Here is a 13411-nt window from a genome sequence, read left to right as displayed (position 1 = left end):
ATATATATATATATATATATATATATATATATATATATATATATATATATATATATATATATATATACACTGTAATTATATATATATACTGTAAAAGTTTTACGGTTAATGTTAGTATAAGGGACTTCACCTTCTGAAGGTGAGGCGCACAACCATTACATACTTACATTAGTCACTACTTAAGATATTACCAAATTCTACTCTCAAAAAAAAAAAAAAAAGATTTAACCAAATTCTTGAAGACATTTATTCAAAATCTTGTGGGGCAATAAGTATGTACTCCACTTTGCATTAATGTGGAACACACATTCAGCTCAGGGGAGTAGAATCCCGATATAAAACTATATCATTATTAATCTCTAAATCTAAGTCACTAATATTATAGTTACTCAACGCTTACAACGATTGGACTTCGAACTCTATACATCCCGCTACTCCATGTAATTGAACCAAAGATGTCATTCTTGGGAGATGACGAAGCTGTGAAAGTCACCTTATAAGTTAGCTTCTTCTTCTCTTTTGTAAATACCAACTTGTTTGGTGTTACTGTGGTCTCAATGCCTGTCATTGCTTCTATAGTTGCAGCGTACACAGATTCTTCAGGACCAACATTGGTGGCAGTTCTGGTAATTGTCTTAGGCTCACCGTCCTTGAGCTTGGAGATGGCGATTGATGGGTAGTTCATGCTAGAGACGGCGTCTTCTGTCACCTTATCGGGGCACTGGAAGTCCTTGGGAATGGTCTTGGAGATGAGCTTGATTTGGGATGTGTTGTAGCCTGTAGCGCAGAGGAACAACACGTAATCTGCAATCTCAGTCTCGTAAACCAGCCCGGGCTCTATGGACGCTGTGGGGTTTACTTCTCCTGCGCCAATGTCGTACGGTGTGGCAGGTTGTCCAGATGATGTAGTTATGGGTGCATTCCTATTATTTGTCTGTATTGCTGAAAGTGAAAGAAGAATTATTGAAACCTGGTGTTAAACTTCGCTCTACGGGCCTTTAACCTACGTACGTACCTGTGGTCATAACGGCCGATCTGATTGCTGAAGCACTGAAATTTGGATTGTGTGCCTTGACTGCAGCAACAATCCCAGATGTATGGGGAGTGGCCATGGAAGTCCCTGAGTTTGTGATGTAATGGGGAGGATTCTTTCCGGGAATAGCCAGGTCATGCACAGTACGGGATGCTGCTAGAATGTTAACCCCAGGTGCAGTAATGTCTGGCTGCACCAATTATATTCCAAACAAAAAACATTGTCATGCATGCATGCATCCTATGATGTTTCTTTGCCTGCTGGTTCAATTCCATGCATTTTATACCGTACCATACATAAACTGATAAACAAGATAGAGCTAGATGCCATTAACCTACCTTGAGAAGATTTACGCTTGTAAGCGAAGGTCCTCTTGAAGAAAATGAGGTTACTACAGGAGCTGGTTTAATTCCTGTTATTGTCACAGTTGGGAGGATTGTGGCCACCGGATTCCTTAATTAATTGATCACCAAATTAAAATTTGAGAATATAATTCATAATGAATAGGATGCATGACAGTAGTTTGTTATAGAATGAACTTAATTAATGTTATTAGTTAAATAATGTCAAACAAATGATGTTAGTTTTACATACCTGGTTGAGTTGATGTAATTGAAAACTTGGCTGCCTTCCTTTTCTATGATTATTGAACCTGGAAAAGTAAAAAATTTTGGCGCTATGTACCTTTGGTCCTTGGTGACTATTATTATTATTCCAATTCCGCCGACTCTTTTCACCTCTAGTGTTCTAATGCTAGACTCATGAGTTATGTTGTGGGATTCACACAAAATAATCTTTCCCTTCGCCTTGGCAGGATCTAATGAGTTGGGTACACAGTCCCTGAAACAAATACAGGCCTTATCTCTTAGTAATGTACAGTAATTACTACATACATACCAATTTCATTGATTTGTAGGGTAACCTCAATAAAATGGATCAAATTGTTGACTACTTGACTTGGTAATTATAATATTACAAGTTTTATAATTTGAGCAAACTCAATACGCACTAGACCAAGGAGTGCCAGTTTTCCTTGGATTGTCACCCAAAAAATCACTGATTTTTAGCAATTGATCCAAATACCTACCTAGCGTCGTCGCTTCCAGTAACATTGTCCGGTTTAACCGATGCCCCTGTCGCCAATGGATGCACCGACGTTGTGGTGAGGTTACCGAAATTAATTCCTCCGCCCTATACTCCACACACGCAAGATAATTAGCTCACATACATATATGTATATATGTATATGCGTGATATGGTTTAAGGTTGTTGGTTTGAATTTCGGTTTCCCTGCAGTCAGGTTTTCATGTATTCTTGATTTTTTTTCTATTATAATTATAATACTATTTATTAGAAAAGGAATATATATATATATATTCCTTCCAGCATAGGTTCTGGACGGTGGCTTTTTACTACCTTGATGACTGTTTTGTCGCCCAAGATGACTTGCGACTGGAAATCGCGGTCTATGGTGGAGGCGGCGACGGTGAAAATCCACGGAGCTTCGTTGAGGACAGTACTGCGTTTGGGGCCTTCGTTACCGGCGGCGCAGACAACAGCGATGCCTCTCTCCACCGCATGAAACGCGGCGAGAGCAACAACGTCGGTGCTGAAATCCGGTTTGAGTCCAGCGGGATAGCCCAGAGAAATCGACAACACGTCCACACCATCCTTAATAGCATCGTCGAAGCCTTTCAAGATCGTAGATCCTGAGCATGAGAAGGCAAGGCAAACTTTGTACATGGCAATTCTCGAACTGGGGGACCCACCCTTTGCAGTCCCTTTAGCAAGACCGTAGTATGACGCGTCTTCAACGAGGGACCCTGCTGCCGTGGACGACACGTGGGTTCCATGCCCGAAATTGTCCCGGGCCGAATTGAGTTCGTAATATCGGGCCCCGATTAGTTTCCTGCAGATAAAGACGGGTCACAATAAAATTAAAGTCGCATTTCAGTTATGTAAGTTGATAAACTGCATATATGCTACTCAAATTAATTCGCTCCAGATTAAAGTTTCTTTTCGGACGATGCATGCATGGCGATAATCCTTGTACGTAAAACTAGCTATATCTAGCTAGGTTGTCTCTTCGTTTTCGTTTATTACCTGTTGCAGTTGGAAGAGTTAAAATTTTTGCCTTCCTGGCACTTTCCCTTCCACCGGGATGGGATGGGTCCCATGCCTTTGTCATTGAAGCTAGCAGATTCAGGCCAGATTCCTAACATATATATAGTTGTGCATTAACAACATGACAAGTAAATTTACAATCACTCTGTGAGAAGTGTATATGCATTGAGTAAATGCAGTCTTGTGACCTTAACTAGTAAAAGACCGTAAATCATTTTAGGTTCCTCATAATTAACAACTCAAACAAGAAAGACTAATATACCACTTCAATTACAAGTCAAAGGTATAAGTTTATGGTTCAACTAAGTAGTCCTACCAACTTGGGTTACCCCAAAAATTATTATTTAGTATTATACTCCTATGCATGTGAAAATCGAAGAAATGAAAAACCTGAATCCAAGACGCCTATTATGACATCCGCTTCACCGGAAGAAGATGGCTGAGCATGAGCTGATTTAGGGCGTATGGAAGCGGCGGATATTTTCTTATCAGAAAAGGAGTCGAGGAAATCCCACGACCGGGTTGTTTGGAGCTGCAGAATTGGATCAGGAAAAACAGACACCACTCCCGGCTCCTGAGCAATTGATCGAGCTTCTTCCTTTGTCAACCTGGCTGAAAATCCAGAGAAGCCATTTGTGTAGCTGTATACCAATGCGTTCTTTTTCCTGTTAGACGTACACACAAATATTAAGATCAATGAACATAACCAATTAAAAGTAGCATATGAAGTTTAAAAATATATATGTTATAGATTGTTGACTTTTTAATCAATGAGGTGATAAGCTGAGCTTGATCCTTTCGCATGACGCCATTATTGGATGGAGCCGCTGCGCCCATGTAAACGATGTAAACTCCATTTTGTTGTTTTAGAGGAGTTGTCTTACATTCTACGGGACAAGAGAACAAGAATAGGAACACACAGAAAAATAAAGAGAATCTCTTCATATTATTCTTGATATGATAGTGGTGACAATGATGAGGGGTTTATACAATTTTTTTTAAAAAAAAACTGTATGCATATATATTGAGCGGGGAATAGCTCATTTTGGAAAATTTTGAAAACGAGTAGATAAATTTGAGGAAGTTTTGGTGTGTAGTAGACAAAATGAGGAAAAACTTTAATAATTTATCGTTTTAGGCACTGCTAGTGGATTCTCAAGATAGGAAGTAATTAATGAGTATAGACATTTATGGGAAGATTTTGTAGGGCGGACAAAAAGGGAAAAATTACAATTTATTTACGAATTTAGTCAAAGAGTTACCTTTTTGGAGAACAGATGGTTTTGGGAATTTTTGGGAAGGAGTAGACACGTTTAGAAAGACTTTGAGGGTTGCTCAAAAGAAAGAAAAACTTCTATATATCGACTTATTGTTACTGTTAATTCATTTAAGTTTTCTCTTTTCACTAAAATATTTGTACATTAATGCTCCAACTAGTTGGAGCTAGCTAGTCTTATCCGACTGTCGGATTTATATTTTTTCTTGTCGAGTTTAAAATTCCTTACCCGAACTCTAAAACTTCGGGCTATTGAGTTTATTGGGCAAACTCAATTAGAACTTTAGACATTTTCAAAGTAACATTCTAAATTTTAAATTTTGATAAACTAATGCATTTCATAAAAACATTTTATTTTGTAATTAATTTATTAAAATTTTATTTACAAATTTAATAAAAATTACTAAAAATGAGCTTACATATAAATTCTCTATATATTTTGTTCCACAACACTTATGAAATAAAGAATAACTTTAAGTGGCTTGAGCTGTTGGCTAGACTGTTCGAGCCATCGAACTTATTCAGGGTAAAATTTTGTTGGCACTAGCCCTAAAAATTTTCAAGCTTATTAGGATAGTTCATCGGTTTCGAGCTAAGTTTGATGACATCCCTATACTTGTATATACACTTAGCATATTTGCTCTTGTAACTGATAAGTGCATAATTGTTCATATTTATATCCAATACTTAGCTTTTGAATTGTTACATTTGTACCAAAATGATCCTTATTTATCTTTGAGTAGAAATGATTGATTTCTTGGACATTTTGGATAAATTAGAGTTAATGGATATTTTCAATAGTTTTGATCATTTGGATAACCCAATTAAGACAAAGGTGGAGCAAAATGACATGCATGAAGTTGCATTTCCCGCTCAACATGTCCATTGTTTAGTATTTCGTATATATATCAACATAGGAATGTTCGAATAGAGTGATTTTTGAGCCATTTGAAAGCCAACTCAAAGTGTTAAAACTTTCATGCAAACTAGCAAGACTAATTCAGATGCTAACAAGGTCAAAAAATAACAAAGAAGAAATTCAGTCTCTGATGAACGGTCGTGCCCTGCTGCTCCATTTGTTCAAGTGTTTCTACATTCTGCCTGGGCATGCATGACCTTAAGCACGGTTGTGCCTAATGTTGGTCTTGGGCACTCTATTCACTATTTAAGCCCAATTTAAGTTTACTCGGTTCCAACTCATTTTTGAGCCCTAATTATTTTCTACTAGCCATTTCTTTTATTTTCATATTTTAGAGTTAGACTAGCCTTAGATTTATGTCCCATTTGGAAGCTTATTGTATTGAAGTATTTACATTTGGATTTCAAGGATTTCGTATCCATTCCAATAGATAAGTTTCTACTTCTCTTTATCTCCTTCATCTACAATATTTATGCTTTATACTTTTGCTTTAATTTTGATATGTTTATGCTTCATCTACAATATTTATGCTTTATACTTTTGCTTTAATTTTGATATGTTTATGCTTAATGTGTGTGAGTAATTAGTTTATGGATCTGAGTTAGCCTAATTCTTGAAGACATTTATTCAAAACTTGCTGTGGGGCAATAATAAGTATGTTCAATGTACTCCAGTATGGCATTAATGTGGAACACATATACGCCTCATGGGAGTAGGATCGCACGTACATAGTTATCATTATTATTAGCCTCTAAATCTAAGTGAATAACATTACAATTACTCAATGCTTACAACGATTGGACTTCGAACTCTATATTTACCACTTGTCCATGTAATTGAACCAAAGGTGTCCTTCTTGGGAGATGATGAAGTTGTGAAAGTCACCTTATAAGTTAGCTTCTTCTTCTCTTTTGTAAATACCAACTTGTTTGGTGTCACTGTGGTCTCAATGCCTGTCATTGCTTCTATAGTTGCAGTGTACACTGATTCTTCAGGACCAACATTGGTTGCAGTTCTGGTAACTGTCTTAGGCTCACCGTCCTTGAGTTTGGAGATGGCGATTGATGGGTAGTTGATGCTAGAGACGATATCTTCTGTCAACTTATCAGGGCACTGGAAGTCCTTGGGAATGGTCTTGGAGATGAGCTTGATTTGGGATGTGTTGTAGCCTGTAGCGCAGAGGAACAACGCGTAATCTACAGTCTCGGTCTCGTAAACCAGCCCGGGCTCTATGGATGCGGTGGGGTTTGCTTCTCCGGCGCCAATGTCATACGGCGTGGCATTTGGTCCAGATGATGTAGTTATTGGTGCATTCTGATTGTTTGTCTGTATTGCTGGAAGTGAAAGAAGAATTTGAAGTTAGTGAAACTAAGTGATCTGTTAAAACTTTACTACTATGCTTAAAGTTATAGAAGGGTGCTGGACTTGACTATTCAGAAGCTTTAATTTAGTCTAACAATCTTCTAACCATCTGGTGTGCGTTGGACTTAGCCATTCAAAGCCTCCGCCTTCTGCCCAACATGATCGAACATATATAGTTTAATTGTTGATGTTAATTACAGTACCTGTGGTCATAATAGCTGATCTGATTGCTGAAGCACTGAATTTTGGATTGTGTGCCTTGACTGCGGCAACAATCCCAGATATATGCGGACAGGCCATCGAAGTCCCTGAGATTATGTTGTAGCCTGGGGGATTCTTGCCAGGGAAAGGCTGATTGAGGTCAGGGTCAGTAGGCCATGCTGCTAGAATGTCAACCCCAGGTGCACAAATGTCTGGCTGCAATTCCCAACCAAAAACATTATCATGCATGCATCATATGATGTTGTTGCTTAGTTTTGCCTGGTTCCATGCATGCATTCTATAGATTAACCAGATGCCATTAACATACCTTGAGAAGATTTGTACTTGTAAGGCAAGGTCCTCTTGCAGAAAAGGAGATCACCACAGGAGCTTGTTTATTTCCTATGATTGTCTCAGTTGGGAGGATTGTTGCCACCGGATTCCTTAATTCACCAAAATTTTAGAATTTTAGGAATTTAGGATGGAATAACAATTGTTAGAAAGAATTTAATGATAATTAAATGTCCAATGATGTTTAACCTGGTTGAGTTGATGTAATTGAAAATTCGATTGCCTTCCTTTTCTATGACCATAGAGTTCGGGAAAATATTAAATTTTGTCGCAATGAACCTTTCCTGCTCCGTGACTATTAATATTATTCCAACTCCGCCTACACTTTTCACCGCATTCATCCGAATGTCATTGTCATAACTTGGGTTGTGGGTTTCACACAGAATAATCTTCCCTTTTACCTTTGCAGGGTCTAATGACTGTGGTGCACATTCCCTGAAACAAACACCACCTTCATTCGTTGAGTACTACCAATTTCACTGAATTTAATTTTAAGGTAATTAACCAGTTAAGTTGGTCACATTGCCCACTTGATAACTACACGGTTACACTCCCAGCTAAAGTTGTTTATTGACTTTTTTAATTTGAACAAATCCATGATACAATCGAATAGTTGGTGTGGATTTTCCTTATCATCACCCTAAAAATTAATTTATTAGGTCATGCTATTGATTTCATTACATATTTGACTCCCAGCTAAGGCCGATTTTTAGATTTTGGTGGCCCCGTTCTTGTAAATAATGAGGCCCTACCAAAAGCAGAATCTTTAAAACCAATACGTAAGGATTAAAAAAAAAGAAGATGTGTGCGCTAAGGGGCAAGATTCGAACCCTTGAACTCTAATATAAAATACTATAAAAACATATTTCTAAGATTTATGTATTGGAGTCATTTAAAATTAATTGCAAACTTTTTATTTTTTTTAATTTCTTAACTAGCTAGGTAAAAATTAAATATTGGCCTGGCCCTCTAAAATTTGAGGCCTGTGCTGTTGGGTAGTCATGACCACGGTTCCGTTCCGGTTCCAAAATCGGTCGAACTGGAACCGAACCAAACCAGAACCGCCGGTTTGAACCGGATTTCTTAATTTTTATTTGTAATTTTTTTTTAATTTTTAAAATTGTCCAAATTCAACAATTAATATTTTTTGTTGAAAATTTTTCATTCTAAAATGTTTTTAAAATAGTTATATTAAATATTTAAACTTCAAAGTTAAACTATATTTAAAAAATATTTATTATAGTTGAATTTTAAAATGTTATTTAAAGTTTAAACTTTAATCAAATAATAATAAACTTTAATCAAATAATAAATAATAATTAAAAAAAGTTTTTTTTTTTAAATTTTCCGGTGAGGCTCTGGTTCTGAACCGGTTCCAAATATTATGGAACCAGAACCGGAACCTTATGGGAAGGTTCCGGTTCTTAACCGGATCAGAACCGAACCGTCTGTACGGTTCCGATTCCAACTGTGCACGGGTGGTCATCCCTATTATTGGGCAGCTTGCACAGCACAAACCCCGACCTTGCTCTCAGCATACAGTTTATTGACTTTATTAGTTTGAAAATTCATTAATTTTAGCAATGGAAATATATACCTTGCATGCTTCCAGTAGCATTATTGTCCAATTTAATTGACGCCCCTGTCGCCAATGGCCGCAGCGATGTTTTGGTGAGGTTACCGAAATGAATTCCTCCGCCCTATATATACTCCACACACACAAGATAATTAGGACATGTATGTATATATATGTGCAGATAGGGTTTAAGGTTGTTGAGATGACCTTAATGACTGTTTTGTCGCCCAAGACGACTTGCGACTGGAAATCGCGGTCGATGGTGGAGGCGGCGACGGTGAAAATCCAGGGAGCTTCGTTGACCACACTACTAGGGGTGGGCCCACTATTTCCGGCGGAGCAGACCACTACAATGCCTTTCTCCACCGCATGGAACGCGCCGAGGGCGATAGCGTTGGTTGTGAAATCTGGTTTGATTCCACTGGGATCGCCTAGAGACACCGACAACACGTCCACGCCATCCTTAATGGCATCATCGAAGCCTTTCAACATCGCAGATCCTGAGCATTCAAAAGACTGGCAAACTCTGTACATGGCAATTCTCGAACTGGGGGACCCACCCTTGGCAGTCCCCTTAGCCAGGCCGGAGTATGACGCGTCATCAACAAGGGACCCTGCTGCCGTGGACGACACGTGGGTTCCATGCCCGGCATAGTCCCGGGCCGAACTGCTTTCGTAATATCGGGCCCCTATTAGTTTCCTGCAAATAAGGACGGGTCACAATAAAATTAAAGCCCCATTTCAGTTATGTAGGTTGAGAAACTGCATATATGCTACTCAAATTAATTCGTCACAAATTAAAAGTTTCTTTTCGGGCAATGCATGCATGACGACAGCCATTGTACGTAAAACTAGTTATAGCTACCTAGCTAGGTTGTCTCTTCGTTTTCGTTTTCGTTTATTACCTGTTGCAGTTGGAAGAGTTGAAATTATCGCCTTCCACGCACTTTCCCTTCCACCGGGACGGGATTGGTCCTATGCCGTCATCATTGAAACTAGCAGATTCAGGCCAAATTCCTAACATATAGTTGTAGATCAACATGATGAGGAAAATTTACAACCACTATACGAGAGAGGAGTATGTGCATTGAGTAAATGCCTTCTTGTGACCCTAGTATAAGACTGTAAATCATTTTCGATTGTCCATAGTTAATAGCTCAAACCAAAAAGACAAATAGACCACTTCAGTTACAAGCCAAACGTATAACCTTATGATTCAAGTCAGCAATCCTACCAACTTAACTGGGTCATTCCAAAAATTAATTATTTAGTACTATACCCCTATGCACGTGAAAATCAAAGAAATGAAAAACCTGTATCCATGATGCCTATTATGATATCTGCTTCACCAGAATATGATGGCTTAGCACGAGTTGATTTGGGGCGGACGGTGGCGGCGGAGATTTTTTTATCAGAAAAGGAGTGGAGGAAATCCCAGGATCGGGTTGTATGGAGCTGAAGAATTGGATCAGGAAAAACAGATACTACTCCCGGCTGCTGAGCAATTGATCGAGCATCTTCCTCTGTCAACCTGGCTGAAAAACCAGAGAAGCCATTTGTGTAGGTGTACAACAATGCATTCTTTTTCCTGTTACACACAATCGCACACACATTTATATTAAGATCAATGAACATAACCAAAAGTAGCAAATGAAGTTTAAAAATATTTACGTTTTAGATTGTTGACCTTTTAATCAATGCGGTGACGAGCTGAGCTTGATCCTCTCGCATGGCGCCATTATTGGATGGAGCCACTGCGCCCATGTAGACGATGTAAACTCCATCAATTTGTTGTTTTAGTGGAGTTGTCTTACATTCTACGAGACAAGAGAACAAGAACACATACACAAAAAACAACAAAGAGAATCTCTTCATATTATTTTTGATATGATAGTGGTGACAATGGTGAGAGGGCTTAGACAAAAAAAAAAAAAAAAAAAAAAACTATATCTATATATAGTGAGCAGGAAATAGCTTGTTTTGGAAATTTTTGAAAACGAGTAGTAAATTTTGAGAAAGTTTTGATGGGTAGACAAAAGGACGAAAAACTTTAATGGATCAGATTTATCGTTTTAGGCACAGGTGAATTCTCAAGATAGGAAGAAACTAATGAGTAGGAAAAATTATAATCTATTTACCAATTTAGTCAAAACGTTACCTTTTTGGAGAATATATGGTTTTGGAAATTTTTCTAAAGGAGTAGACATGTTTGGAAATGTTTTGAGGGTTGGACAAAAGAAAGAAAATTTTTATTTTATGGGTTTATCGTTACGATTATCTCATTTTAAGTTTTCTATATTCACCAAAATACTTGTACATACATGAATGTCCTAACTCATTCGATTGCGGGCTAACCTTATTGGACTTATCATTTCTTTTTTGTCGAGTTTAAAATTCCTTGCCCGAATTCTAGAACTTGTTAGGTTTATCGAGCATGCTAAATTAAAACTTTAGAAATTTTCAAATTAACATCCTAAACTTTAAATTTTGATAAACTAATGCATTTACACTAATAATTAATAAATATAAACTTATACATCATCCAATCTATATAAACCTCTACTTCTAATTTAAATTTCAACTAAAATAATTTATACACACACAATAATGTAATAATTATAACAAGTTTATTATTATTATTTTTCATTATTTATTTTTATAAAAATATTTTATTTTGTAATAAATTTATTAAAATTTTATTAACAAATTTAATAAAAATTACTAAAGATGAGCTTACAATAAATTCTCTATATATTTTGTTCTACATCACTTGTGAAACAAAGAATAATTTTAAGTGACTCGAGTTGTCGGGTTAGCTTGTTCGAGCTATCGGACTTATTTGGGCTAAAAAAATTTTGGCATTAGCCCTAAAAAATTTCAAAATTATCTGGACGATCCATCAGACTTATTTGGGCTAAATTTTTTTTGGCATTAGCCCTAAAAATTTTCAAAATTATTGGGACGATCCATCGGTTTCACGCTAAGATTGATATATCTATATTTGTATCATATTTGGTCTTGCATTGTAACATAATACATACTAACAAATGCACAATTATTCATATTTATACCCTATACTGAACATTATTTTTCTTTTGAATTGTTACATTTGTACCAAAATGATCCTTATTTGTTTTATTTGATTATTTAGGTAAAATTATATGTTCTTTATTTTTGAGTAGAAATCATTGATTTCTTGGACATTTTAAATAAAATTAGAGTTGATGGAACAAAGGTGAAATTAAGAAGATGACTAAAATACTTTCAAACGAGTCAAAGAATGGTATTTTCAATAGTCTTGATCATTTGGACTACACAATGTAAAGGTGGAACAAAATGACATGCATGAAGTTGAATTTCCCTCTCAACATTTTCATTGCTTTGTATTTTGATCTTATCTCAGTGTAGGAATATTCGAATAGAGTGATTTTGGAGTCATTGAAAAGTCAACTCAAAGAACTACAACTTTCATGCAAATTCATCCGTGAAAATAATGTCACACAATTTTTTGCCATAAAATTATCATAACGCTTTGATTTTTAATATTTTCTTATACATAACAACACACGAAACTTTGAGTATAATGTATTAATAATCCATACAAAATTTCTAGCTAAAGTCACTATATCTATAAAGTATCCATCCGCTCTTACTACGGCCCAACAAAGACTGAATCCAAGTAGAAAGCGAAAGGTAAAAATGCGATGAAAGTCACACCCTAATTTGCTTCTTTTTGAATAATAAATAAATCAAATTGTTGAAGAATTAGCTAGCCATAAGGCCATAACTATGTCACCCGGCCCAAACAAAAGTTGTCAGGACAAAGTGATAAACAATATTTTTTTTTTTTTGAAGATAAACGTAGCTATTTCATTAATTCATAACATAAAACGTTTACACCAACGATCAATGAAATGGTAAACCATTCCTTACAGTCAGACATAGAAACAACTTTTCTAACTATGCTATAGAAACTTGAATCGTAGACTGTTTCATAATTAGGAAGCTATGTTCCTTCAAGGAGCTTAAAGCTTCATCAAAGATTTGGGTCTTCGTCATCATACTTTTTTGCTCGCCCAGGATATAAGATCAACACTTGCTGAAACCAAACTAAACGATTTATGCTAATGATAATGAAAAGCTCGTGAAAGTAAGAGGAAAAAAGCCCGTGAAAGTAACGAGAGGAAAACACAATAATAGAGAAAATAAAAAGTGGTAAAGTCAAAGTAGGGTTGGGAGTTCAAGACTACCAACACAAACCTCAATACCTACTTACTATTATTTTATTTAAAGGGAAAGAAAACGGAAGAAGAAGATCTATGGCGGTGGTCGGAGGCGGACGGAGCTGCGACGGTGGTCGGGGCGGAAGAAGAGCCAGAGCAAACGTAGAAGGTGACCAAAACCGCCGGCTCAAAGCTCCATTAGAGCTCCGACCGGAGGCCGGCAGTGGAAGCCGAAGTTGAGCAGCAGAGAAAGGCTTTTGGTTTTTTTAAGTGATAAACGATATAGATGTGATGATTTTTATTTTTATTTTAATGCAGATGCTTGAAATGCCAAATTTAATATTCC

General features: G+C 36.8%; 2 protein-coding genes across 2 annotated transcripts; both read right to left on the bottom strand.

The window, feature by feature from the left end:
* Positions 1 to 291: 291 nt before the first annotated feature.
* Positions 292 to 4102, bottom strand: LOC116023688 (CO(2)-response secreted protease-like). The gene is made up of 9 exons (XM_031264692.1): positions 3918 to 4102; positions 3548 to 3822; positions 3137 to 3248; positions 2450 to 2942; positions 2121 to 2224; positions 1628 to 1873; positions 1372 to 1486; positions 1016 to 1223; positions 292 to 942 (listed from the first exon to the last, which is right to left on the bottom strand). The coding sequence occupies exons 1-9, from the start codon at positions 4100 to 4102 to the stop codon at positions 386 to 388; spliced, it is 2295 nt and encodes a 764-aa protein (XP_031120552.1). The 3' UTR covers positions 292 to 385.
* Positions 4103 to 6129: 2027 nt separating this feature from the next.
* On the bottom strand, positions 6130 to 10717 carry LOC116023687 (CO(2)-response secreted protease-like). Its single transcript, XM_031264690.1, has 10 exons — positions 10530 to 10717; positions 10156 to 10430; positions 9748 to 9859; positions 9050 to 9542; positions 8864 to 8966; positions 8791 to 8794; positions 7456 to 7701; positions 7244 to 7358; positions 6918 to 7131; positions 6130 to 6686 (listed from the first exon to the last, which is right to left on the bottom strand). The coding sequence occupies exons 1-10, from the start codon at positions 10715 to 10717 to the stop codon at positions 6130 to 6132; spliced, it is 2307 nt and encodes a 768-aa protein (XP_031120550.1).
* Between the last annotated feature and the right edge of the window lie 2694 nt (positions 10718 to 13411).

Source organism: Ipomoea triloba, chromosome 6 (genome assembly GCF_003576645.1).
Source record: "Ipomoea triloba cultivar NCNSP0323 chromosome 6, ASM357664v1".
NCBI lineage: Eukaryota > Viridiplantae > Streptophyta > Magnoliopsida > Solanales > Convolvulaceae > Ipomoea > Ipomoea triloba.
Note: the sequence above shows the minus strand (reverse complement) of the source record. Positions and strands in the feature narration are given on the sequence as shown.